The sequence below is a fragment of the Papio anubis genome, chromosome 3 (assembly GCF_008728515.1).
Source record: "Papio anubis isolate 15944 chromosome 3, Panubis1.0, whole genome shotgun sequence".
Lineage (NCBI taxonomy): Eukaryota > Metazoa > Chordata > Mammalia > Primates > Cercopithecidae > Papio > Papio anubis.
The window spans coordinates 90,642,311-90,669,589 of NC_044978.1; the positions used below are offsets into that span (position 1 = coordinate 90,642,311).

The 27,279-nt window shown below is 40.6% G+C and overlaps 2 protein-coding genes across 11 annotated transcripts in view; both read right to left on the reverse strand.

The window, feature by feature from the left end:
- Positions 1 to 10,912: 10,912 nt before the first annotated feature.
- Positions 10,913 to 14,436, reverse strand: LOC101010829 (fibroblast growth factor 13). The gene has a single exon (XM_003898991.5). It carries the CDS (start codon positions 12,935 to 12,937, stop codon positions 12,191 to 12,193), a length of 747 nt encoding a protein of 248 aa, XP_003899040.2. The 5' UTR covers positions 12,938 to 14,436; the 3' UTR covers positions 10,913 to 12,190.
- A 4,672-nt stretch (positions 14,437 to 19,108) lies between these two features.
- Positions 19,109 to 27,279, reverse strand: part of RAP1GDS1 (Rap1 GTPase-GDP dissociation stimulator 1) — a 172,909-nt gene continuing 164,738 nt past the window's right edge. For all 10 annotated transcript variants that reach the window (XM_009207218.2, XM_009207216.2, XM_021938648.2 and 7 more), the window contains 2 exons: positions 25,406 to 25,534; positions 19,109 to 20,928 (listed from right to left, as the gene is read on the reverse strand). In XM_009207218.2, the coding sequence (XP_009205482.1) occupies positions 20,801 to 20,928; positions 25,406 to 25,534 (257 nt within the window). In that variant the 3' untranslated portion in view covers positions 19,109 to 20,800. The remainder of the gene's footprint in view (positions 20,929 to 25,405; positions 25,535 to 27,279) is intronic.

The window sequence follows — 27,279 nt, forward strand, 5'->3', positions numbered from 1 at the left end:
TTTGGGTTGGTTCCAAGACTTTGCTATTGTGAACAGTGCCTCAAACATACGTGTGCATGTGTCTTTATAGTAGAATGATTTCTAGTCCTCTGGGTATATACCCAATAATGGAATTGCTGGGTCAAATGGTATTTCTAGTTCTAGATCCTTGAGGAATTGCCACACTGTCTTCCACAATGGTTGAACTAATTTACACTCCAATGAACAGTGTAAAAGTGTTCCTATTTCTCCACATCCTCTCCAGCATCTATTGTTTCCTGACTTTTAATGATTGCCATTCTAACTGGTGTGAGATGGTATCTCATCGTGGTTTTGATTTGCATTTCTCCAATGACTAGTGAGGATGAGCTTTTTTTCCTATGTTTCTTGGCCACATAAATGTCTTCTTTTGAGAAGTGTCTGTTCATATCCTTTGCCCACTTTTTGATGGGGTTGTTTGTTTTTTTTTTCTTGTAAATTTAAGTTCTTTGTAGATTCTGGATATTAGCCCTTTGTCAGATGGATAGATTGCAAAAATCTTCTCCCATTCTGTAGATTGCCTGTTCACTCTGATGGTAGTTTCTTTTGCTGTGCAGAAGCTATTTAGTTTAATTAAGTCCCATTTGTCTATTTTGGCTTTTGTTGCCAATGCTTTGGTGTTTTAGTCATGAAGTCTTTGTCCATGCCTGTGTCCTGAATGGTATTGCCTAGGTTTTCTTCTAGAGTTTTTATGGTTTTAGGTCTTACGTTTAAGTCTTTAATCCATCTTGAGTTAATTTTTGTATAAGGTGTAAAGAAGGCATCCAGTTTCAGCTTTCTGCATATGACTAGCCAGTTTTCCCAACACCATTTATTAAATAGGAAATCCTTGCAATGACCTTTCTTATGCATTTCCTATACTTTGCACATAACTCTAGTTATTTCCTAAAGATAGATTGTTAATAATGGAATAACTGGATCAAGGATTAAAAACATTTAATTTGTGACACCTAGAGTTAAGCCTTATTTAAAGCTGTGCAAAATTAATGCTTTATCATTGATACTTAGGTTTTAAATAGAAAATTGTTAATTTTAAGTCAAGATTTGCACCTAGATTAAAAGAGGAAAAAACCTCATTAATGTCTTTATTACCATTTCTGCTAACTTAATAAGATATTAAAATGCCAGTTACAGAAACCAAAATCTGTAGTGATGGAGGTATTTAATCGCTGCTGAGACATTTAGAGCAGGGAAGTACCCCTACCCGAAACCTCCCCCACAATAACTTAATTAAAGGGAATGAAATAAGAAAATGACTCTCAGCTGGGCGTGGTGGCACATGCCTGTAATCCGAGCACTTTGGGAGGCTGAGGCAGGTGGATCACGAGGTCAGGAGTTCAAGACCAGCCTGGCCAACATGGTGGATCCCTGTCTCTACTAAAGATACAAAAAATTAGCCAGGCGTGGTGGCGCGCTCCTGTAGTCCCAGCTACTCAGGAGGCTGAGGCAGGAGAATCTCTTGAACCTGGGAGGCAGAGGCTGCAGTGAGCTGAGATTGCACCATTGCACTCCAACCTGGGTGACAGAGCGAGACTCCATCTCAAAAAGAAAAAAAAGAAAATGACTCTAAAGTGTATGTCATGGCTTTTTAGGAAAGATCATCTCATGATTATTCATTTCCACCGAATGAATAATGCATTTTCCTGTTCCTTATGATTTTCTTAATAAGATTTTCTTCTCTCTAACTTACTTTAAGTACACATTGGATTCATTAGGTAAAAATGGATGGCTCATCATAAAGGTCTTCATCCTCCTCATTTTCATGTAGAGGAGGCTGAGGAGGGGGAGAAAGAGGGAGAATTGATCTTGCTGTTTCAGGGATGGCAGAGAAGAAAGAAAATTCATGTACACATGGACTCATTCAGTTCAAACCCATGTTGTTCAAGGGTCAGCTGTATTCCAAAATTCAAAATAATCCAAAACAGTTCTGGTCCTAAGAAAGTCTCAGACTAGTCTGTGTGCCAGTTAGACCTGAGTGACACTTAGAGCTTGACCACTGCTTACTTCATGGCCTTAGACAAGTTACTTTATCTTTCCCATCCTTGATGCCCTCCCTTATAAGATGTAGTGTGTTATAAGGTAGAGATGGTAATATCTATATTATAGGGGTGTTGCTAAGATTACAAGGTTTGAAATGCTTTTCTCTAAATCTCATTTATTCCTCAGATTTCACCTGAGCTGACTTTGAGGGAGGTCCTCTCAGAACTCAGCCCCTCTCCACCCAACTAAGATGTGCTCCTGCAGCTTTCTCTTTAGAAGAACTCATCACACTTGAACTAACTTGAATGGCATCTTTTCTGTTAAAATGCAAGCTCCATGGAAGTGGCCTGTGTTGTTAACCTCTATGTCTCTAGCACCCAGATGCTTGGTAGCACTATGGACTGAATGTTTGTGTCCCCCCTAAAATCATATGTTGAAGCCCCAGTACCTAATGTGATGGTATTTGGAGGTGGGACCTTTGGGATGTAATTAGGATTAGACGAAGTCATGAGGGTAGAGCCCGTATGATGGGATCTCTCTCTCTCTTCTGTCTTCTCTCTCTCTCCTCTCTCTCCTCTCTCTCCTCTCTATGTACCCACCAAGGAGGCCATTGAGGTCATAACCAGGAAGAGGGGCCTCATGAAAGACCCAACAATGCTGGCTCCCTAATCTTGGACTTCCCAGCCTCCAGAACCATGAAAAATGTTTCTTGTTTAACCCACCCAGTCTATGGTAATTTGTTATAGCAGCCTGAAGTAAGACAGCTAGGCTGTTTCTTTGAGCATGTTACAAGATATTGAGAATAACTTTGTTCTAGATAGAGAGCATACGCTCACCTAAAAGACAGACTTCTATTTTGTAAAATAGAACTATTTCTGGCCAAGCGCAGTGGCTCATGCCTGTAATCCCAGCACTTTGGGAGGCTGAGGCAGGCAGATCATGAGGTCAGGAGATAGCGACCATCCTGGCCAACATGGGGAAACCCTATCTCTATAAAACATATAAAAATTAGCCAGGCATGGTGGCACGTGCCTGTAGTCTCAGCTACTCACAAGGCTGAGGCAGGAGAATTGCTTGAACCCAGGAGGCGGAGGTTGCAGTGAGCCAAGATTGCGCCACTGCACTCCAGCCTGGTGACACAGTGAGACTCTGTCTCGAAGAAAAACAAAAAAACAGTGTTTCTACCTGCCTGTAAGATGTTTTAGATGTGTATGTGGTTTTTGTTTATAGTTGTTGTTGTTTTTTTTGTTTGTTTGTTTGTTTGAGATGGAATCTTGCCCTATCACCCAGGCTGGAGTGTAGTGGCATGGTTTTGGCTCACTGCAACCTCCACCTCCCAGGTTCAAGCAATTCTCATGCCTCAGCCTCCTGAGTAGCTGGGATTACAAGCGTGTGCCACCACACCCAGCTAATTTTTGTATTTTTAGTAGAGAAGGGGTTTCACCATGTTGGCCAGGCTGGTCTTGAACTCCTGATCTCAGGTGATCCACCCACCTCGGCCTCCCAAAGTGCTGGGATTACAGGGGGTGAGCCACTGTGCCCAACCGCCAAGATGTATTTTTAAAAGCGGAACTGAGCCTGGCAACTGTCAGTCAAACACTGGATGAGCTCAGGCCTACATCCTGAGTATAGCAAATGTTTAACCCTCTGATCTGGTTTGGATTTGTGTCCCCACCCAAACCTCATGTCAAATTGGAGGAGGGGCCTGGTGGGAGTTGATTGGATTGGGGGGCAGATTTCCCCCTTGCTGTTCCCGTGATAGTTCTCATGATGGTTTAAAAGTGTGTGGTACTTGCCACTTACCTCCCTTTCTCTCTCCTGCCACCATGTGAAGAAGGTGCTCACTTCCCCTTCACCTTCTGTCATGATTGTAAGTTTCTGGAGGCCTCCCAGTCATGCTTCCTGTGCAGCCTGTAGAACTGCAAGTCAATTAAACCTCACTTCTTCATAAACTACCCAGTCTCAGGTAGTTCTTTAAAGCAGTGTAAAAACAGACTAATACACCCTCCTAGGGCACATCCACCTTCCTACACCTCCCCAATTATGTTTAAGCATCAAATAGAAAAAACAAATGTGCATAAAGATTCAGCCTTTGAATAAACTATTTTGCTAATAAATTCTGAGTTTCTCCCAGGCTTGACGGATTCCTTAACTGACCATATTTTGGAATAGTTATGTTACTAGAAGGTGGGATCAAGGATAAGCTGAGAAAACTCTTGTGATATTGCCAATAGAGATTCTTATGAATCTCATTAGTTTAGGTTCAAATGGTAGTAAGAATATGTGTGCTGAACTACATGGCTAGCCATCAAGGGCCCTGCAAGGGAAAGGGAGAACAACCCTTTCTTTTTAAAACTTTTATTTTAGGTTTTGGGGTACATGTGAAGGTTTCTTACACAGGTAAACTTGTGTCATGGGGGTTTGTTGTATAGATTATTTTGTCACCCAGGTATTAAACATAGTACCCAATAGTTATTTTTCTGCTGCTTTCCTCCTCCCACCCTCCACTCTCAAGTAGACCCCAGTGTCTGTTGTTCCCTTCAATATTCATGAGTTCTCATCATTTAGCTCCCACTTATAAGTAAGAACATGTGGTATTTGGTTTTTTGAGATAACAAACTTTTTTTTTTTTCATTTTTAAAAATTTCAACAGGTTTTTAAGGAAGAGGTGGTGTTTGGTTACATGAATAAGTTCTTTAGTGGTGATTTCTGAGATTTTGGTGCACCCATCTCCCAAGCAGTGTACGCTGGACCCAATGTGTAGTCTTATCTCTCACCCTGTTCCACCCTTTCCCTCCAAGTCCGCAAAATCCATTGTATTATTCTTATGCCTTTGCATCCTCATAGCTCACCTCCCACTTGTGAATGAAAACATACAATGTTTGGTTTTCCATTCCTGAGTTACTTCACTTAGAATAATGGTCTCCAATTTTATCCAGTTTGCTGCAAATGCCATTATTTCATTCCTCTTTATGGCTGAGTAGTATTTCATGGTATGTATGTTTACATACGTGTGTGTGTGTGTATGTCTATACACCACATTTTCTTTACTAATTGATGAGCATTTGAGCTGGTTTCATATTTTTGCAATTGTGGATTGTGCTGCTGTAAACATGCATATGCAAGTATCTTTTTCATATACTGACTTCTTCTCCTCTGGGTAGATACCTAGGAATGGTAGATCTACTTTTACTTCTTTAAGGAATCGCCACACTGTTTTCCATAGTGGCATTAGTTTATTTACATTCCTACCAACAGTGTAAAAGTGTTCCCTTTTCACCATATCTATGCCAACATCTATTATTTTTTGATTATGGCTGTTCTTGCAGGAGTAACATGGTATAGCATTGTGGTTTTTATTTGCATTTTCCTGATCATAGGTGATGAACATTTTTCCACATGCTTGTTGGCTATTTATATATCATCTTTTGAGAATTGTCTATTCATGTCCTTAGCCCACTTTTTGATCTTTTTTTTTTTTTTTCTTGCTGGTTTGTTTGAGTTCCCTGTAGATTCTGGATATTAGTCCTTTGTCAGGTGTATAAGTTATAAATATTTTCTTCCACTCTGTAAGTCATCTGTTTACTAATTATTTCTTTCACTGTGCAGAAGCTTTTTAGTTTAATTAAGTTGCATCTATTTGTCTCTATTTTTGTTGCATTTGCTTTTGGATTCTTGGTTATGAAGTCTTTCATACATAAGGACTCAAATAAACTTAAAGTAAAGTTGTAGAAAAATATATTCCATGCAAATAGAAACCAAAAATGGGAGGGAATAGCTATCCTTATATCACACGAAACAAACTTTAAAGCAACAGCAGTTAAAAAAGACAAAGAAGGACATTGTATAATGATAAAAGGACTAGTCCCACAGGAAAATATCACAATCCTAGATACATATTCACCTAAAACTGGAGCTCCCAGATTTAGAAAACAATTCTTACTAGACCTAAGAAATGAGATAGACAGCAGCACAATAATATTGGGGGACTTCAGTACTCCACTGACAGCACTGGACAGGTCATCAAGAAAGAAAGTCAACAAAGAAACAATGGACTTAAACTATACCCTAGAATAAATGAACTTAACAGATATTTACAGAACATTCTACACAACAACTGCAGAATATACATTCTGTTCATCAGCACATGGAACATTCTCCAAGATAGACCATATGACAGGCCAATAAACAAGTCTCAACAAATTTAAGAAAATCAGAATTATGACAAGTACTCTCTCAGACCACAGTAGAATAAAATTGGAAATCAATTCCAAAAGGAACCCTCAAAACCATGCAAATACATGGAAATTAAATAACCTGCTCCTGAACGACCATTGGGTCAACAATTAAATCAAGATGGAAATTTAAAAGTTATTTGAACTCGGCTAGGTGCGGTGGCTCACACCTGTAATCCCAGCACTTTGGGAGGCTGAGGCAGGCAGATCACAAGGTCAGGAGATCGAGACCATCCTGGCTAACACGGTGAAACCCTGTCTGTACAAAATACAAAACATTAGCCGGGTGTGGTGGTTGGTGCCTGTAGTCCCAGCTACTCAGGAGGCTGAGGCAGGAGAATGGCGTGAACCTGGGAGGTGGAGCTTGTAACATCATGCCACTGCACTCCAGCCTGGGCAACAGAGTGAGACTCTGTCAAAAAACAAAAAAAAAATGTTCTTTGAACTCAGTGATAATAGTGACATAACCTATCAAAATCTCTGGGATACAGCAGAGGTGGTGGGTGATAAGAGGAAAGTTCATAGCATTAAATGCTTATATCAAAAAATCTGAAAGAGCACAAATAGAAAATCTAAGGTCTCACCTCAAGGAGCTAGAGAAACAAGAACAAACCAAACCCCAACTCAGCAGAAGAAAGGAAATAACAAAGAGCCGGAACTGAATGAAAGTGAAACAAAAAAATACAAAAGGTAAATGAAACAAAAAGCTGATTCTTTGAAAAGATGAATGAAGTTGATAGCCCATTAGTGATATTAACCATGAAAAGAAGAGAGAAGATCCAAATAAGCTCACTTAGAAATGAAACAGGAGATATTATAATCCACACCACAGAAATACAAAAGAAACATTCAAGGCTACCAAGAACACCTTTACGCACATAAACTAGAAAACCTAGAGGAGATAGGTAAATTTCTGGAAATACACAACCCACCTAGATTAAACCAGGAAGAAATAAAAACTCTGAACAGACCAATTATAAGCAGTGATATTGAAATGGTAAAAAAAGTTACTAAGAAAAAAAAAGTCCAGGACCAGACAGGTTCATAGCTGAATTCTATCAGACATTCAAAGATTGATTTGGTACCAATTCTATTGACACTATTTCAAAAGACAGAGAAACAGGGAATCCTCCCTAGGTCATTCTATGAAGCCAGTATCAACCCAATAGCAAAACCAGGAAAGGACATAACAAAAAAGGAAACTACAGAACAATATCCCTGATAAATGTAGATACAAAAGTCCTCAAGAAAATACTAGCTAACCAAATTCAACAGCATATCAGAAGGATAATCCAGCATGATCAAGTGCTTTTCATACCAGGGATGTGTTCTGCATCCCTGCATACTTAACATGTGCAAATCAGAAAGTGTGATACACCACATAAACAGAATTAAAAACAAAAATCACATGGTCATCTCAATAGATGCAGAAAAGGCATTTGACAAAATCCAGCCTCGCTTTATGATTACAACCCTCAGCAAAATTGGCATAGAAGGGAAATACCTTAAGATAATAAAAGCCATCCATGACAAACCCACAGTCAACATTATACTGAATGGGAAAAAGTTAAAAGTATTCTTCCTGAGAACTGGAACAAGACAAGGATGCCTACTTTCAGTACTTCTATTCAACATAGTGCTAGAAATCCTAGCCAGAGCAATTAGGCAAGAGAAAGAAATAAACGGCATCCAAATTGGTAAAGAGGAAGCCACACTGTTGCTGTTTGCTGATGACATGATCATATAGAGAAAAAAGCCTTTCCAAGACAGGAAGAAGTCATGCCAGCACATGGAAGGGCTATGAGGTACACATGGGCATGCGGAAAGCTAAGGAGAAAGGCCATGAGCTAACCAAGCACACAACCATCCCCTCTGCCTCCTCTAAAAGCTCAAAGTCTCAAACTATCAGCAAAAGACTTCAGAAGTCTGAGAGAACATGGCTTTTCATAAGGATGATGGGGGTAGGGAATGGTTGTATCTGGGGCTATGCCCCATATGCTGGGCATGAGGGTATCCTGATGATTAATCCAGAGGATGTGTCAGGCAGGATTCCAGAAAGTTTAGGGGAGCAGAAAAATCTCTGAACCATTCTGGGAGATAATGTCTACTTTAGAGCAACATCTAGGAGCTGGCTGGCTCAGGATATCTGATCTCTTTAAGTACAGTGCTTTACTTGGCAAGTGATAATTGGTCCCTGAGTCAGAACTCAGTGGCCTCAAAAAGGATGGAGGTCGAACAGAAATCCTGGGCTACCAATTCAGGAAATGGCCACCTACTTCACCAAACAAGGTGAGGACTCTTGTTGGCCAGGCCACACTCCGAGGACTTTAGGGAAAGTGTCATTGCCCTTGGTTCTAATAGTTGGCGTTTTTCTACTCTGGCTGCAGATCAGAATCACCTTTGGAGCTTTAAAAAAATTCAGATGCCCAGGCTCCAGCTCCGGGAATTTGACTCCCTAAGTGTTGGGAAAAGCACACCTTTTTTTTTTTTTTTTTTTTTTTTTAAGACAAGGTCTTGCTCTGTCACCCAGTCTGGAGTGCAGTGGCATGATCACGGCTCACTGCAACCTCTACCTTTCAGGCTCAAGCAATCCTACCACCTCAACCTTTCACATAGCTGTGACTACAGGTGCACACCACCATGTCTGACTGATTTAAGCATACTTTTTAAAAAAGTGGATCTGTTGTTGGTGTGTTCTGGAGACCCTGAGACAACACAATGACGTGTGAGTTTAGGAAGTGCCAAGGGGAGCACTGAGGCCTGGGGGGCTCAGTTTGTTTATGGAGCATCCCCTGTACTCATGGTTCAGCTGGAATAAGAACCTGCCCACCTGCCTATCTCGTCCTCAAGATCCTCTAGGCATCTCCAACCAAATGTGTCAAAGCCAACTCATTTTACAGGAACCCGCTTTCCTTTCTGTGTTCCTCCTTTTAACACCACCACCATCTTCTGCCCAGTCTTCTGCCCAGTCACCCAACTCAGATACTTCAGAATTACCTTCTTTTCCAATCTCTAGCCCCATAAAAGTATCCCAGACCATTCCTCTCTAAAAATCTTAGTTTAAGCATCAAAAATTGTGAAGTGTTTGAGATTTTACCCTCCTTGCAAGCTAACAAGTTAGCCTGTCACAGGTACATAGATGCTGAGAGAAGGCCTGAGACTCCTGGGTCAGACTAAAAGGACTTTATTATGCATGCACCTCTGGTAAAATGAATCTCATATTTGCAGTAGTTTCTCTTGCTTCCCAAGTCCCACAGGGAACAGTGACCCAGATGGATACTACACACACAGCAGGTTTATGACCCAGCAAAGGAACCCTGAGTTTAGGAAACCCCAGTCTCATAAAGGGGCCTGCAAGCGATCCTGACCAACCTTTGCCCCCGAGGGAGACCTTATCTTTATTTCTGTACAGTAAAAATAAATGCCTGTCCCAGGGAGACACTGTCTCTATCTTACAAGGCTACTTGGTATGTAAACATCCTTGAAAAGGTAGTTAAAAAGACAAGAGCTGAAGCTGTCTTTCACAGAGGTATAGAAACACAAGACACCCATCGAGAATTGTCTCTCAACATTAGGAATTCATCACAATTACCTATTAATTTCCAGAAAGGAAATTAGCAGAAAGCTAGCCTGCCCCACCCTCATTAGTAATAATTCTGATTCTAGAACAAAACATAAAGCAAATATACACATCTTTTATGTAGAAACCTTGGTTTTTCCATTATATAATACAAAGTTAAAATGGCGAATGCCCACTCCCTGCCCCCGCCATCTCTGCTGCTCTATTTTCCCAGCCTTTTCTTTTGCTTCCACCCTTCCTTCCTATGTACCCTCTGCCCCAGGATGCCCAGAGCACCCAGAGTCACCTCTACAGAACCCCATAACTCTGTTCATGCCTTGGTTAAAGCCCTTACTTGTTTGCTCAATAGTCAGGTTCATGTTTATCTTCTTCCAACACAGTGCCTGACATAGTAAGTGTTCAGTAAATCTTTGGGTAGTGAGGAAGGCTGTTGAGTTAGAGAGTCAGGCTGTTTGGGGTATTTTTGAACTTTGAGGGTTAAAACTGGTAGCCCCAGTTGTTTAAATCCTTTGGATTCTGTTGTCATGAGTTCTGTGGCCATGGCCTTTAAGCAGAACAAATTGTCCTAGGGGAGATTTTGATACATTAACAACTAGCCTCATGAATCAAAATTTCATTCCATTTGAAATAATGGAAAACCCTGCTTGAGGGATTTCAACAGGCCGGTGTGTGTCTCCTGCCATCAGCATGAGGGTTCTCAGCATAGGGCTGCTACTCCAGCTCGTTGATGCTCCTGTGGGCCCAGGCTCTTTGTACCTTTCTGCTCCACTGTCCTTAAGGTACAGGCCTTCATCCTCACATTTCTACCTAATGGTTGCTAAAGGGCTGCTGTACTTCTTGGGTCCCTATCTGAGACAAGAAGGAGGGGAAAAAAAGGAACAGGTGAAGGGGCAAACAGTGTTTGTCCAGCAGGTCTTTTCCTTTCTATTCACTAAAGGATGCCATATCCGGGGATTTCTATAGAACTGTAGCACTAGCTTGGAAAGCTGGAAAATTGGACTATTTGAAGCTTGGCATACTAGTCCCTGAAGAAAATTGGGGTTCTGTTAATAAGGAGAGCTGGATATTGAAGAAATAATTCATATTTGCCACAAAGACATTTTTTTTTGAATGAATATAAAGAGTTTATTCGGTGCGTATTTGGGTATACAACAACAAATATTAAACAACTTTTTTAAACTTTTTGTGCACAGAACAGAAAACTGCCTGTACATGCTATGTCCACTTTTGGAACACAGATTTTTAACAATTATTAATGCACAAATCTTACATATCATGCAACTCTATGCCAAGAACCCAACTTTCTTCCATGCAACAGATATGAAGATCTAAATGGAAACCTAGCTAAGTCTTAAACACTTTTCCAGTAGCAAGTATAATATATGTTGTTGAGGGAAAACCAGTCTTAACAATTCCTTGCACACAATATTCATATGCCAAATACAATGACAGGAGGACTCATACATATACAGGTAAGACATTTCTTGTTTTAACAACACAAAAGACAACATCACAGTTCCACAGTTCCCGTCTTTACACAAGAAGCCACAGCAATAGTTTCACATGATACACAGATGGAATTAAGAGAAATCTACACCTGAGGATAATTTTTTGAAGATATCTTTACTGACTGGGGTTGACAATACAACTCAATTTCTACACACAAAGTACAGCACGATAACTTGACCAGAATACTACAAATCTAAAAAAAAAAAAAAAAAGAAAAAATAATTGGTAAAATCACAAGAACACTGTTACCTTGAGCCTGAGAAGGCAATTCAGATTCAACCCTGAATTTGGTTGATTTGGATTAAGTGATGCAAAAAGTCAATAGAACCTTTGAATTTCAGAAATCATAAAGTTGCACTATGCCAAAGAAAAGAGTACATGTGAATCAAGTGTAGATAGAAAACATCAAGCCAAGAAAACAACACAATTCACATAATTTTGTTTGCCCAGACAAAACATTTAAGCAGTTAATTTTGTTATGTTTTGTTTTGTTTGTTTTTGAAGAACAATTGTGGTCTTTGAAATTTTCTTGGTGGGAGAGCAAATTTTGATCAGCATTAGTGCTGTAAAATCTTTTTGGATTATCATCCCCAAAGTACAGGTGAGATCATGAGAAAATTTGGCAGTCCTTCTCCCAGATTTAGTTCACTGAAATGCTTGGCATTCTTTTGCACAAGCTCAATCTAAATAATGGGGCTTTAGTACGGATGATAAGAAGGTCTAATGGCAGATAGAATAGTGAACTCTGCCTGTTTGTTTGGTAAATGTCACTGACAAATTTGAACTTTTGGGCGAAGGACTGCTAGAAGAATTCAACAGCACCTGGAGGTAAGGTTCTGTTACAGAGCCCTTCTTTTGCCCTCACCGGCTACGTTGATTCATTGTGGCTCATGGATTTGCCTCCGTTCAGCACGCCAGAGACACTTCTGCTCTTGGTTGGGGTCCCGCTTCCAGATCGGGAGAACTCCGTGAGGTCGTGCAGTGATGGCTCCTTGTACATGGCCACTTTTAGTGGTTTGGGCAGAAAATGAGCTGCAGGCTTGTTCTTCTTCACATGGTTGCCTTTCATGATCTCTCCTTCTTTGTTCAGACCCAGATACCACCCTCGGCCTGACTGCTGCTGACGGTATATCATTGATGAATATGTCACATAATAATTTTCAAACACCGATTCTTTGAATTTGCACTCAGGTGTGAAAAGTTCCGAAGTGTACAAGGATCCCTCACTGTTCATTGCCAAGTACAGCTTGGTTTGAACTCCTTGGATAGCCACCACTCGCAGACCCACAGGGATGAGGTTAAACAGAGTGTAAGTGCTGTCCTCATCTTTGGTGCCATCAATGGTTCCATCCGCCTGCAGCTGCAAGTGGTAGCCTTGTCGGCTGTATAGCTTGGTAACTATACCCTTAAGCTGAGGCTCTGGTCTTCTTCGGGGCCTCTTCTTGGAGCCGAAGAGTTTGACCCGGGAAAAGACATTTAACTTGTTTTTGTCGCAGCTGGTCTTGCCTTTGCTGGGGCTGCACTTGCAGGCGTTGGATTTCTCACGCTCGCGGGCTTGCCTCTTCTGACGGATGAGCGAGCTGGCGATAGCCGCCGCCATGGCCACGACGCCCATCACCACCGCTTCTTTTGCTGCCCCTCTCTGGGTTCACCTCCTCCTCCTTCTCCGCTGCTTGTCCGCTGTCTCGCGACTTCGCCGCTTTGGTCTCCTTAGCCTGCGTTTGCCCGGGCTTCTCCGCACTCGGGCTTCAGCCAAGGAGCGGGGGGCTCAGCCTGCCGCCCGAGCTCCTCCAGCGGCGGTCCGGCTCCCGCGCGGGCTGCTGGCTGCCTGGGTCGGAGTCGACGCCACAGCCCCGGGCCGGGATCGCGGGCGAGACTGGCAGGCGGAGGCAGCGCTGCGCGACTGCGTGCGGTCGGCCCCTACGCCCCGAGGACACTCCACAAAGACATTTTTAACACTTTTTGATACTATATTCTTTTTCCAATATGGCAGGGATGTAGGAGTTCTGACATGTTTTTGGCTATGGGTTGGCCACCCCGAGCGAACGCACGGTTTGGTAACTATTCCTCTGCCATTGTCATGCTCTAGCTCCTGGTCTGTGTAACCCTTGTTGGCTTAAGTCATGGAGAATTATCTGGTCTTTCTGTGAGCCTGTTGGGGCTTACTCACTCGGGGTATATAGGGAACATACTGTTCTTTGGTACATGCTGTTGTTGAAACATTTAGGAGCAGAATGTTTCTTTTCACTGGAATCTTAGCTGGAATGGAGCAGAACTTCTAATTGTATGAGCCCTTTAAAATGAGGAGGCTCATTTCTGTGGGGTTGGCTACACAGAGGAAATTGTGGTTGATAGGTTAGCCTGGGAGGTTGGCAGGTAGAGTCATGTTAGGAATTCTCCAAAGGGAGGCCTCCAAGAGCAGAGTGCAGTAAGCTTGGGTGAGCAGGGTTCCATATTGCATAAGATCCCCTGACACATGGGATAAAGAAGATGGTGAAGATGCCTTTGGCCTCAGGAGAAGCGCTACATTTCTGACCCAGCTAAGGGACTTTGTAAATTCCTGCAGTCACCACAAGCTACTGCCAGCCCTGTGAGAGGAGAGGGACAGGAGGGCCAGCACCAGCTCCCTCCTATCAGCAGGATGTGGTGAGTGCAGGCTTGGGCATGGCTTGCAGCTGTTTTCATGTTCCTGCCACTTGTCAGACTGCAGCTGTCACTGACTATCAGGATGGCAAGTCTTTTCTCTGGGGGCTAAAGGCAGTGCAAGTTTGTACAGGTCATACAAATGACCGTCAGTCAAATATTTGGACCTCCTTTAAACATGGCCTTTCCCATAGTGCTGTTCTCTGTCCCTAAAAACCCATTTCCCTTTCTCCTGCTCTGGAAGCAGACAGCCTCTATCCACAGGGTCACAGATGCATAGGCTTCCAGGGGCTATGCAGTTTAGCTGAATGACCAGGTGGGGATCTAATCCGGTAGAGAGACGTATTCTGTCCCAAGGAGGCCCCAGCCACATGCTCTTCTCCCGAAATGTAGAGTCCCTGGTTGCCAGATCTCCTCATTTTAAAAGAAAAGCCAGAGAAATGGATTTTTATTCAAAATCACTTAAATTATAAATGTTTAAAGCTATTCATCTTTTCTCCTTTTCTTCTTCCTTTTTGTAAAAAAAAAATACCAAGCTGGGTGTGGTGGCTCACGCCTGTAATCCCAGCACTTTGGGAGGCTGAGGTGGGCGGATCACGAGGTCAGGAGATCAAGACCATCCTGGCTAACATGGTGAAAGCCCGTCTCTACTAAAAATACAAAAAATTAGCCAGGCGTGGTGGCGGGCACCCATAGTTCCAGGTACTTGGGAGGCTGAGGCAGGAGAATGGCGTGAACCCGGGAGGCAGAGCTTGCAGTGAGCTGAGAAGGCACCACTGCACTCCAGCCTGGGTGACAGAACAAGACTCCGTCTCAAAAAAAACCAAAAATAACCATGTGGCCCAAACAAAACACATGCGAGGGCCCCTAGTTTGCCATCCCTAGTCTATAGAGGACGAAACGGGTTGGCCAGGTGATAGAATCATGAAGAGCATGAAGAGTGTTTCATGATGACTCTTTTGGAAGAAAAGGCTCTCCACTCCTTCCCTCCCCTCTCCATGTGAGTGGTGCCTGGAGAGTGTTTATCAGCTTGGAAGAAATCAGTGGTGGTTCACAGGTTTGGTTAGAGGTGCAAATATGTTGCTAGCAGTTGATGGCAGTGCTAAGAGGCAATTAGACTCCAATTAGCTAAACATCAGTTCCATAGGTACTTGTAGAGTGTGCTCTATACCTCTTCTGATACACTCTGGACCCACTCTGATACATTTGGTAACGGGCTGGTGGTAGATGTTGAGTGGATATAAGTGATGTAACGCTTGGTTGCCCACCAGGAGGTGCTGTTGTGGGTTCCCTTGGGAGAGTGGGGAGGGCTTGGCTGGAGTAGAGTGTTAAAGAGGTGACGAAAAGTAAGGGTGCATCAGGAAGGGTTGCACAGAGGCTGGGCAGGGCAGTGCAGCTCTGCCACACTGAGGAATTGATTAGGATCCCTGAGGAAGAAAGGACTGGGGCCTTCGATTTAACAATTAGGGGCAGAAAATAGAGGGACTGGCAGGTCAGATAGGTTTTAGTTGAGGAACTACCCTAGCACCTGAAAACACACACAACCTAGCATTTGGGGTTTGTTTTTTTAAAACTCAGAATATATCTTGAATGTCTAGATGCAGGAAAAGGTTAAGTAAGATTCTGGTACAGCCATATAATTAAAGAATATGGGATTATGGTGACTCATGCCTATAATTCTAGCACTTTGGGAGGATCGCTTGAGTCTGGGAATTCAAGGCTAGCCCGGGCAACAAAGCGAGACTTCATCTCTGCAACATTTAAAAAACAAAAACAAAAACAAGCAGCTGGGCATAGTGGTGATGCCTGTGGTCCCAGTTACTAGGGAGGCTGAGGTGTATCAGTTGAGCCCAGAAGGTTGTGGCTGTGGTCAGCCAAGATTGCACCACTACACTCCAGCCTGGGCAAGACCCCGTCTCAAAACCACAAAGAACACAACAAAGAACAAAAAATATGCAGCCATTAAAAAAGAGGTTTATAAAAACTTGAGTTCTTAGTAACGTGAGAAATTCTTAAGTCGGGGGAAAAAAGGATATAGCTACACATGGCACAATGCTTCAACCATGTAAAATACACACTGGCCAAATGCTGTGGGAAAGCATGCCAGAACATCATTCTGAAGCTTTGCATCAGACGTTAGGCACAGGTACAACAAAGCATGCTTTCTATGAACTGTCAGATCATATTATAACACAAATGCCAAGCTGTTTTCTTATTAACAGGAAATGAATTTTTGTCAGATGGTTTTCTCAGGTCAGTGAACATCTTGTTCTCACTTGTGGCTTAGGGGAAGTCGCTGCGTTTCACAATCGTGATAGGGTAACAAGAGGACAAGAAATAGGCAAGTGGGAAGCAGAGGACTTAATAGTTATTACTTTGGGATATGATGTATCTACATGGACACTCTGCTGTGTTACTTCCTCTAACTTCTGCTGGGTACTAGGGGATGAGGCTGTGTGGGTGAAAAGAGCAGAATATGATTCATTAACACGTCTTCTACTTTTCTTACCTACACAAAAAAGGAAGTCATGGTAGGAGAAGCATGGTGGAGAGTGGGTTGCATTCTGGAAACTTGAGAAAAGGGAGGGTGGGGCAACGGAACTGTCTACCGATAGTTGGCTTTAACTGAAATTAGGAACTATTTTGGGTTCCTCCAAAGATGAGTCTGAAGTCAAAGCTCCTCTGGTTAATATTTTCTCATATCATCTTATAATTGTATTCAATCATCCCTTCCTTCCTAAGTTCTAAGTGTTTTAGGTATCTGTCTGATGTGCCTATGCTAGACATAAAGGAACTAAGCACCAACATGCTGAGCAGAACCTCCCTAAAGGGAGGTCAAGGTCAGAGGTGCTGACCTTCTCTGGGCTTCCTGCTGGTAGACCAGAGCAGACCACCAGATCAAGAGAGCAAAGGTCAGAAGAACTGCAGGCAGCAGTACCTACCTGGCTTAAGTTTGATTTGATACTTTGGTTCTAATATATAAAAATGAATTGTCATCATATTAAGTTCCTGTTCAGTGTTATAAATAGGAGACAGATGTGTATTGTCCATTTTCAAAGTGTTAGACAGAATCTCTGTGGCTACAGCTAAAAAGCTCAATTTCATTAAAAGTTTTTTTTAATTTTTATTTTGGGACGGAGTCTCCCTCTGTCATCCAGGCTGGAGTGCAGTGGCACAATCTCGGCCCACTGCAACCTCCACTTTCCAGGTTCAAGCGATTCTCCTGTCCCAGACTCCCAAGTAGATGGGATTACAGGCGTGAGTCGTTTTGTTTCTACATTACAAACTATTAATAGGTATACTATTTTCTGTTTGAGGGTTGTTTTTTGAATCCTTTTAGTTGGGAATCCTGCAGCAGTGAGAGAGGAGTATACAGGTTAGGCCCTAAGATATCACAATTCCATCTCACCTTGTCTTGAATGTCTAAAAGTTTCAATTGTCATGAAAATCCTAAGGGAAGTAGGGATTATTAAACTTGTCCTATTGAGAATCAGGCCCAAAGAGTTTAAGTTTACTTGGCTATGGTCACACAGCTGGTATGTAACAGACCCAGGATATGACTATAGATAAGACAGTACTCTTCGCACTGTATCACCCTTTTAAAGTACGTAACACTTGAGTCGGACGCACCTATAAAACATACGCCTATAATCCCAACACTTTGGGAGGCCGAGGCAGGTGGATCACTTGAGGTCAGGAGTTCAAGACCAGCCTGGTCAACGTGGTGAAACCCTGTCTCCACTAAAAATACAAAAGTTAACCAGGCGTCAGGGCGCACGCCTGTAATCCCAGCTACTTGGGAGGCTGGGACAGGAGAATCGCTTGAACCTGGAAAGCAGAGGTTGCAGTGAGCCGAGATTGTGCCACTGCACTCCAGCCTGGACAACAGAGCGAAGTTACATGGATATTATTTATATGTATGTATGTATGTAGGCAAAGTTAGAGATCACACCTGTGAAAAAAGACCTTAGTTTTCCTGGCTACAGCTATAAAGATTAATCCCAAATATTGTTACATGCTTTTTAATAGACACTTGTATAATACAAATGTTATAGTGTCCTAATGTTAACTGGCTTTTAAGCTTACTGATTCCAGTAACAGCTGGATACAAAGGGTAATGCTCACCTAAGTAAATGTCTTAACATCTAGATATCCTCACCCAGTATGTTCAAGAGAATTAGATAATAAGCCTCCTAATTATACCAAAGAGCATTTCTTTTTGAATTCTTCACATGTAGCATTTTTCAGAACCCTTCAGACTAATGCTTGCATATGAGAACTGCATTCTATTCCACTCAAGAAATCATTTTAGATGAAAAAGTTTTCTTCTGTGTCTCCATTCTTATCAGACAGTATGCTCAAAACATGTTTTTTTAAATCAAGGAAAACACTGGATTATGGGCTAGTGTTTGCTTTGAGCACAATGAGGTTACAGTCTAGTCGGGTGGGTTGACATGACTCCAAGTTGCTAACAGGGCTGGGGGAAAAGGGGTATTCTAGTGCATTGCACTCAGGCATCTTCTTTGCTTGAATTCCTGCGCTTTTCATCTATGTTCTAGTACTGGCTCAAGATGGACAGTTAGAGCTTTGTTGTGCTATTCTTTCCTCCCGTCGTCTCCCTTGGAATGTGCTCTTAGTGGGTAGCAAACTAACTTAATAGTGGTCTCTAGGACTAAGATTTAGTAGGAGATAAGGGAGAGTACAGTCTATAGACTCTCCCATCCACTGCAATGGCACATCAGTGTACCATATAATTTGGTAGCCCCCATCACAGCCTTCTGGTCTTTCTATACAATGATGAGTACTTTGAATTGCACTTTATTTTGTTGGAGATGGGAGTTCCTAGCATATTAGCAAATTGATGGCTGGTAGCTGGCCTAGATGGTAACTTCTCTCACGTCTATGATTTTAGGATGCTTTTGTTAAAATTTTTTCCCTAAAGTCAGACAAACTATCAAATCTCAAACTCTCTATCAGTCAGTCAGTCTCTCTTTCTGGAATTAGTTCAGGCAGTCTGGAAACTTCATGGATGCAGGATTCATTCATTCAGTCAACAAATATTTGTTGAACATCAATAGCAAGCCCTATTCTAGGAGTTGGAAATATAGATAAAATATACGAAAAAAACCAAATGAGGCCATTATAGCTTCATATACTATTTATTAAGTTATTAATATGAACAGTTATGCAACATGACAGATGTCTCTCAAAGCCTATAATATAGTCCGCTATCCAGCCCAGGAGAAAGACAAACAATATCATTCTTATAGTAAGTGTAGCGTAAGTACTCACGACAGTCCCTTATTTGGACATCAAAGGGAACAGTCAGTCAGGATTCTTTACCTCCATTAGAATTTTATCTTTCTTGGATTATAGCTGTTTTAGAGTCAAAAGTCCAACTTAGATCACCCACAGAGATGTGTAGCATCACATGTTGGAGAGGAAGGAGCTCTTGTCACCGCCGTGGCAGCCCTTTCTACTGTCCTGCAGTCCTTCTATATCGAAGCCCATCTTGCCTTTAGGCCAGTAGTGGTCAAATTTGGGTATGGGGAGAAGGCAGGTGGGTCACAGGGAGGTTTTCATTAATTTACAAAGATTGTGTTTCAAAGCTCTAAAAACCCATTTGGTGGTGGCAGTGGCAGTGAAGAGTACACTATATTTTGCCAACGGGGTCTTCTCATCTCTTGAGTCTTGGCTTTTTCATATCCTTTAAAATTGCTGCAGTTCTCAGTGGGAAAGTGGAGGTGGGAAACTAACAGCGATTGGTATGAGGCCATCTGCAGAATAAACTGGACTGGCTACTATGGCTTTTATAACCTGCTTTCCTTTCTTTAGTCTAGACAAGCTTATTTCTTCATCTTTCCACCTACGTCCTGCTAGTTCTAACAAGATTTAAAAGGACCATGGAAGATAAAACTTCTCACCTTCTAGCTGAATGATGAAAAACAGCAAAAAAAAAAAAAAAAAAAATTCCATTCTTCAATAAACTATACTCAATTGTCTCTGTTGAAAACAAACAAGTGCCAAATGACTTTTAAAGACAAGTGCTGGATAATGCTGATTAACTGGTAGAAGTAGTTCCTGAGTGAAACAGCATATGTATCAGAATCTAAAATACAGGCAAAACCCAATAGCGATTCTTCAACCCCTTAGTTTCACACTGAAAACTACAAATGTTTTTCAATATCAGGCTATTGATAATAGTCAATTAAATATGGAATCAGAAACCTCAGAAAGTCTTGCCAAGTTTGTGGCAGTTTCAATAGTCTAAAGGAGAAACAATAGGTTAAAGAGTAAGGGCATTGGAATTTTATTTAACTCTAGGTACCATGGGTTTGACATTAGTAGGAAAGACTAATGAATAAGCAGCCATACAGCTTTTTTGGTCACTGTGCTTCCCAAGCACCAAAAAATGGAGCTATTTTTCCAATTCAGTTTCATCTTTAATATGCTGGACAGATCCTGCTGCATTCTTTGTTTCTAGTTTACCAGTACATCATTATGTAGTTTACTGCATGTGTGGAGCAAGTCATTATGTAGTACCAAGTTTACATCATCATAGGACTACAACATGCACATTCTACTTAATGTAGCTCAAGCAACAGGGATACAAGAGAACAGTTATGGGTGGAGACTTGCCTTTGACAAAGTCATGATCACACTAACTATGGGTTTAGAAATCTTATTAGGGAGGTACCTACAGCAGTTCTTCAACTGGTATTAGACCATTACATGCATGCACAAGTGGTATGGTAGAGAATGAAGCGGAAGAAGCCGCTGGATGGAGGACAGAGGGGAAATTAGAGATGGCATGATGCCGTGTATCGGGCAGTTCTCAGCTTTCCACAGTAAGTCTCTGCTCTGTGAGAGAGGCCTGCTGGGCAACACTTTTGTTCTCATGACTGCGAAGTTTGGATACGACATCTAGAAAAGCCAAATCCTGTACTTCCTTGTGTAGAGATTCTGGAAGACAAAAAAAAAAAACAAAAAACAAAAAACAAAACAAAACAAAAAACAGATATGATTTTGTTAGGTTGTTCTAATATTATTATACAATCTATCCAAAACATATACCCAAAATGTTTATTTTGGCAAGACTAAGCTATAAAACTAGAAACAACTCTGGAAAAAGACATAGCAGTAGCCTAGCAATGTCTTTCTTAGGAATGTATTATAATTAAAAAAAATAATTAAAACTTCCTTTTTTTTTTTAATTAAAAGAAAAAAGTTTAAAGATGGGACCTTGCTCCTAAATCTCCAAAACAATCTTGAAAATCAACAAAGCTGGAGTTCTCATACTAACTGATTTCAAAACTTACTACAAAGCTATAATAATCAAAATAGTGGGGTACTGGTATAAACTCCTACAACTTGGGCCAAGCATGGTGGCTCATGCCTGTTATCCCAGCACTTTGGGAGGCCAAGGTGGGTGGATCACCTGAGGTCAGGAGTTTGAGACCAGCCTGACCAACATGCAGAAACCCCGTTTCTACTAAAAATACAAAATTAGCTGGGCATGGTGGTGCATGCCTGTAGTCCCAGCTACTCAGGAGGCTGAGGCAGGAGAACCGCTTGAACCTGAGAGGCAGAGGTTACAGTGAGCCGAGATCACGCCATTGCACTCCCACCTGGGCAACAAGAGCGAACCTCCGTCTCAAAAAACCACAACTCTTACAACTCAACAATAACAACAACAACAACAACAACAACAAACCCTTCAATTCTAAAAATGGGCAAAGACTTGAATAGACATTTCTCCAAAGAAGATATACAAATGGCCCACAAACACATGAAAAGATTCCCATCAGTAATCATTAGGGAAATGCAAATAAAAACCACAGTAAGATGCCACCTCACACTCATAAGTTTGGCCATTACTAAAACACAGCAAATATTGATGAGGATGTTGAGAAATTATAATCCATGTGTACTGCTGGTAGAAATGTACAATGGTCCAGCCACTGTGAAAAAGAGTATGATACTATTTAATTAATAAAAACAGTATTTAATCAAAAAATTAAACATTGAATGATCATATGATCTAGCAATTCCACTTCTGAGTATATACCAAAAATAATTAAAGGCAGAGACTCAGAGATATTTGTATACCAATGTTCACAGCAGCATTATTCACAAAAACCAAAAGGTGGAAATGGCCCAAATGTCCATGGATTGATGAAAGGATAAACAAAATGTGATATATACATATGATGGAAAATTATTCAGCTTTAAAAGGAAATGAAATTCTGACATGTGATACAATGCAGATCAGCCTTAAAGACCTAAGTGAAATAAGCTAGACAAAAAAGGACAAAAATTGATTATTCCACATATATGTGGTGCCTAGAGTTGTCAAATGATGGAGACACAAAATAAATGGTGATTGCCAGAGGCTGTGGGGAGGGGTAAATGGGGAGTTATTGGTCAATGAGTACAGAGTTTCGGTTTGGGAAAATGAAGGTGGTTCTGGAGATGGATGCTGGTGGTCATTGCACAGCAACGTTCTTAACACCATTAAACTATATACTTAAAAAAGGTTAAAACAGTAAATTTTATGTTTTGTATATTTTACCACAATTCTAAAAATGCCTAAACAAATGGAAAAGACTCAAAGTCTCTGCAAGGAAATAGAAGATATAAAGAAGCAGCAAATGGAAATTTTTGAACTAAAATATATAACTGAAATAAAAATAGATTCAACATCAGAATAGAGGGGACAAGGAAAGTAATCGGAGAACTTCCAAGATAAAACAATAGAAATTACTCAGTCTGTACAACAGAAAGAAAATAATCTGGGGGTAAAAAAGAACAAAACCTCAGGGACCTACAAGACTATAATTAAAGATCTCACATCAGTGTCATCAGAGGTCTGGAAAGAGTGGACAGAATGGGGCTGAAAAGTACCTGAAGAAGTAATAGTCAAAACTTCCCAATTTAGCAAAAGACATAAACCTGTCAATTTAAGAAGCTGAGCAAACTCAAACAGGATAAACCCAAAGAAATTCACGCCAAGACACATCATAGTCAAACTTCTGAATACTAAACGCAAAGTAAGTCCTGAGAGACAAAAATGACACGTTTCCTACAGGGGAAAAAAACACACATAGGAACACAGCGGATTTCTCATCAGAAACCAGGGAGGCTAGAAAAAAGTGGCACAATAGTTTTCAAGTAAAGAAAGAAAAGAACTGTGAATCCAGAATCCTATACCCATTTTCTCTCATTTGAGAATGTCATTTCCCTTTCATTACGAAAGAAAAAAATTTTTTTTTGCTAAAAATTTGTTGCTAGCAGTATGGCTAAAGGAAGTTCTCTAAACAGAAAGGGAATGATATAACAAAAATAAGAAATCTAAAAATGTGAGTAAATACAATAGGCTTCCCTTCTCTTTCAAAGAGTTTTCTGAAATATGTTTGGTGGTTGAAAGAAAAGTTGTAACACTGTCTAATGTGATTCTAATATATGTAGAAGAAATATTTAAGAATGATATATATGAGAGGCTTGGCGTGGTGGCTCACACCTGTAATCCCAGCACTTTGGGAGGCCAAGGCAGGTAGATCACCTGAGGTCAGGAGTTCAAGACCAGCCTGGGCAACAGAGTGCCCGCCTCTACTAAAATACAAAAATGAGCCAGGTGTGATGTGGCAGGCATCTGTAATCCCAGCTACTCAGGAGACTGAGGCATGAGAATCACTTGAACCCTGGAGGTGGAAGTTGCAGTGTGCCAAGATCACGCCACTGTACTCCAGCCTAGGCAACAGAGCAAGATTCTGTCACCAAAAAAAAAAAAAAAAATATATATATATATATACACACACACACACATATATATATATATGTATGAGGAAGAATAAATGTAAATGACTAAAAAATGTTTAACCCATAGGAAGTCAGAAATAAAGAACAGTGAGCCGAGATCGTCGTACTCCGGCCTGGGCGACAGAGTGAGACTCTGTCTCAAAAAAAAAAAAAAAAAAAAAAAAGAAAAGAAAGAAGAAATGGGACAAACAGAAAACAAAAATAAGATTGCAGACTTGAGCCATATCAGTCATCCCATTAAATGTAAATGGTCTAAATACACAAAAGGGACTGGTAGAGTAGATTAGAAAATGATACAACTTTGGGCTGCATACAAGAAACTCACTTCAAATACAATACAGCAGACTGAAACTAAAAGAGTGGGAAAAGATCATGTGAATGTTATTCAAAAGAAAATAGGATGGCTTCTTGTAGTGGCACATGAAAGAAAATAAAATAGTAATAATAATAAAAAGCAGAAGTAGCTATGTTAAAGTCAGATAAAGTTGATGAGAGCAAAGCAAAATACCAGAGAGAGGTACATTATATAATGATAAAATGGTCAATCCCTCAAGAAAGCACAGCAATCCTAAAGGTGTAGGTACCTAACAACAGAGCTGAAAATTATGTTAAGCAAAAATGGACAGAACAGAAAGGAGAAATAGGCAAATCTACAATTATAGCGGGAAACTTCAACACCCTGCCTCTCGACAATTGACAGAACAATTAACTGGAAAACTAGCAAGAATACAGGAAACTTGACACTAGTACCAACAGAATCAAATTCACATTTATACAACAGTACCCAATAACTGCACAATACACACTCTTTTCAAGTGTCCACAGAACATATACTAAGATATGCCAATGTCCATAGAAGATATACCAATGATTTCTTGAACAATTTTTTTTTTTTTTTTTTTTTGACACCAAGTCTTGCTCTGTTGCCTAGGCTGGAGTAGTGGCAGAATCTCTCGGCTGCAACCTCTGCCTCCTGGGTTCAAGCGATTCTCTTGCCTCAGCCTCCTGAGTAGCTGGGACTACAGGCGTGTGCCACCACTCCCGGCTAATTTTTGTATTTTTAGTAGAGACGGGGTTTCACCATGTTGGCCAGGCTGGTCTCAAACTCCTGGCCTCAAGTGATCCACCACCTCAGCCTCCCAAAGTGCTGGGATTACAGGCATAAGCCACCGTGCCTGGCCTCCTAAACAAATTCCTTAGTTAATATTATGGCATACAAAATCAGAACCTGTGCTTGCTATAAAATAACATTTTAGGGTTCATGAGACTTACTGATTTTGCAATACTGAATGTTGTCTAGATTCACTATATGATACTTTCTATTGTAGTAAGAATCTTTTGGGAATATCTTAAGTGAAAAGTAATTCTATCTATTATACAGTTGGATGGCTAGAAAATACCAATGTAGTGTATATTTCAAGACAGCTAGAAGAGATTTTCAATGTTATCACCATAAAGAAATGAGTGGTTACAGTAACAGGGGAAAAAAGCAATCTTATAACCTCCATAAACTAATTTCTAATGGCTTTAAAACCCAAAGCCATCATCTACTATTACTCCATGTTTAATATTTAATGTGAACCATATGTTTATGGACATCAGATGACAGAACAATACTTACCAGATCCCATAAGAGCACATATCAGGACCATGGAATTATATTTGATTTCAGGAGCACTTCTCTCATCTGCTAGCAGTCTATGTAAAATCTGTACAAGTTTAGCACTTTCTAGATCTTTCTCAGCAGTGCCTACAAAATAAAACAAAGTATAAGTTATATCTACTGTGCATGAACCCAGTACCCTCAGGATAAACGCTGCTTCCTTTTCCAGAAATTGACCATATGAAACCTTCCAAATGGAACTGATAAATAATAATGACCCAGAAAAATAATATTAAATTCAGACCACGTGAAAAGAATAAACAGAACTAGATTTCAGTAGACATTTCAGGTGTTTGAGCTTAATATTTAATACTAACACATTTCTTTTAATATGAGACAATTAAACTTTTTATTATGGAAAATGTTAAACACATGCAAAATCAGAAAAGATGGTATAATAATATACATTATGCACTTATCACCTTAAAGAATTATGGCCAATCTGTCTCATTCACCTACTTTCAACCATCTCAAATTATTTTGGAGCAAATCCTATAAATCACATAATTTCCTCCACAAGTAAAAGATAAGGACTCAATGCAATGTCAATCAAAATCCTAGCAAGATTTTCTATAGAAAATAGACAAGCTTACACTAAAACTTATATGGAAAGCCACAGGCCCTAAAATAGCTAAAACAATCTTGATAAAGAAGAATAAAGTGTGAGAAAGTCCTCTATCCAGTATTAAGGCTTACTCTATAGCTGCAGTAATCAAGATAGCATATTATTGGTGGCAACATAGACACTTACGTCAAAGGCACTGAATAGAAGACCCAGAAATAGACTCACACATATACACTCAACTGACTTTTGATAATGGTACAAAATCAGTTCAGTGGAGGAAAGAAAGCTTTTCAACAAAAGGTGCTAGTACAATTAGACATCCATGGGACAAAGAAAATGAACCCTAACCTAAACCTCATACCTTACACCGATATTAACTCAAAATGGATTACAGACTTAAATGTAAAATATAGAACTATAAACTTTTAGAATATATAAAGAACTCTCAAAACTCAATAGTCAAAACAAAACAAAACAAAACAAAAAAACAAAACAGGGTAAAAGACAAAAATCGGCATTTCACCAAAGAATATACAGTTGACCCTTGAACAACATAGGTTTGAACTGTGTGGGTTCACTTATACCTGGATTTTCTTCTCTTCTGCCATCCCTGAGAGAGCAAGACTAAGCCCCTTCTTCTGTTCTTCCCCTTCCTCAGCCTACTCAATGTGAAGACAAGGATCAAGACCTTCTTGATAATCCACTTCTATTTAATAAATAGTAAATATATTTTCTCTTCCCTATGATTTTCTTAACATTTTCTTTTCTCTAGATTTATTATAAGAATATAGTATATAATATACAGAATGTGTGTTCACTGACTGTGTTATTGGTAAGGCTTCCAGTCAACAATAGACCATTCAAGGAGAAGGATATCCTATACACCTTGACTTGATCATTACACACTCTATGCACATAAAAAAATACATGAGTGTTTCCCCTTCCTGGAACTGGGGTTGGAGGGTCCATTCGCCCCAGTGTGAGAATTATGGATATAAGTCATCAGTGGGAATTAAGAGGCTATCAGTTAACAGTATTTATCCAAATGGCTTTGAATTGGATAGGACATCCCTACTAAGCGTAAAGTCCTCTTTGTGTAAAGCAGCCTTAGGCTTTAACCACAGGCCATGTGACTCTATTATACCATCCCTGGCTGACTGTCTTGGGTTGGCTCCTAAGCCATCTAGTTGATGCTATTCATAAACTAGATGCCTATGAATTAGCTTCTCATGATGAATTCTGCCCATTAGAAATGCTATGTTAGGGC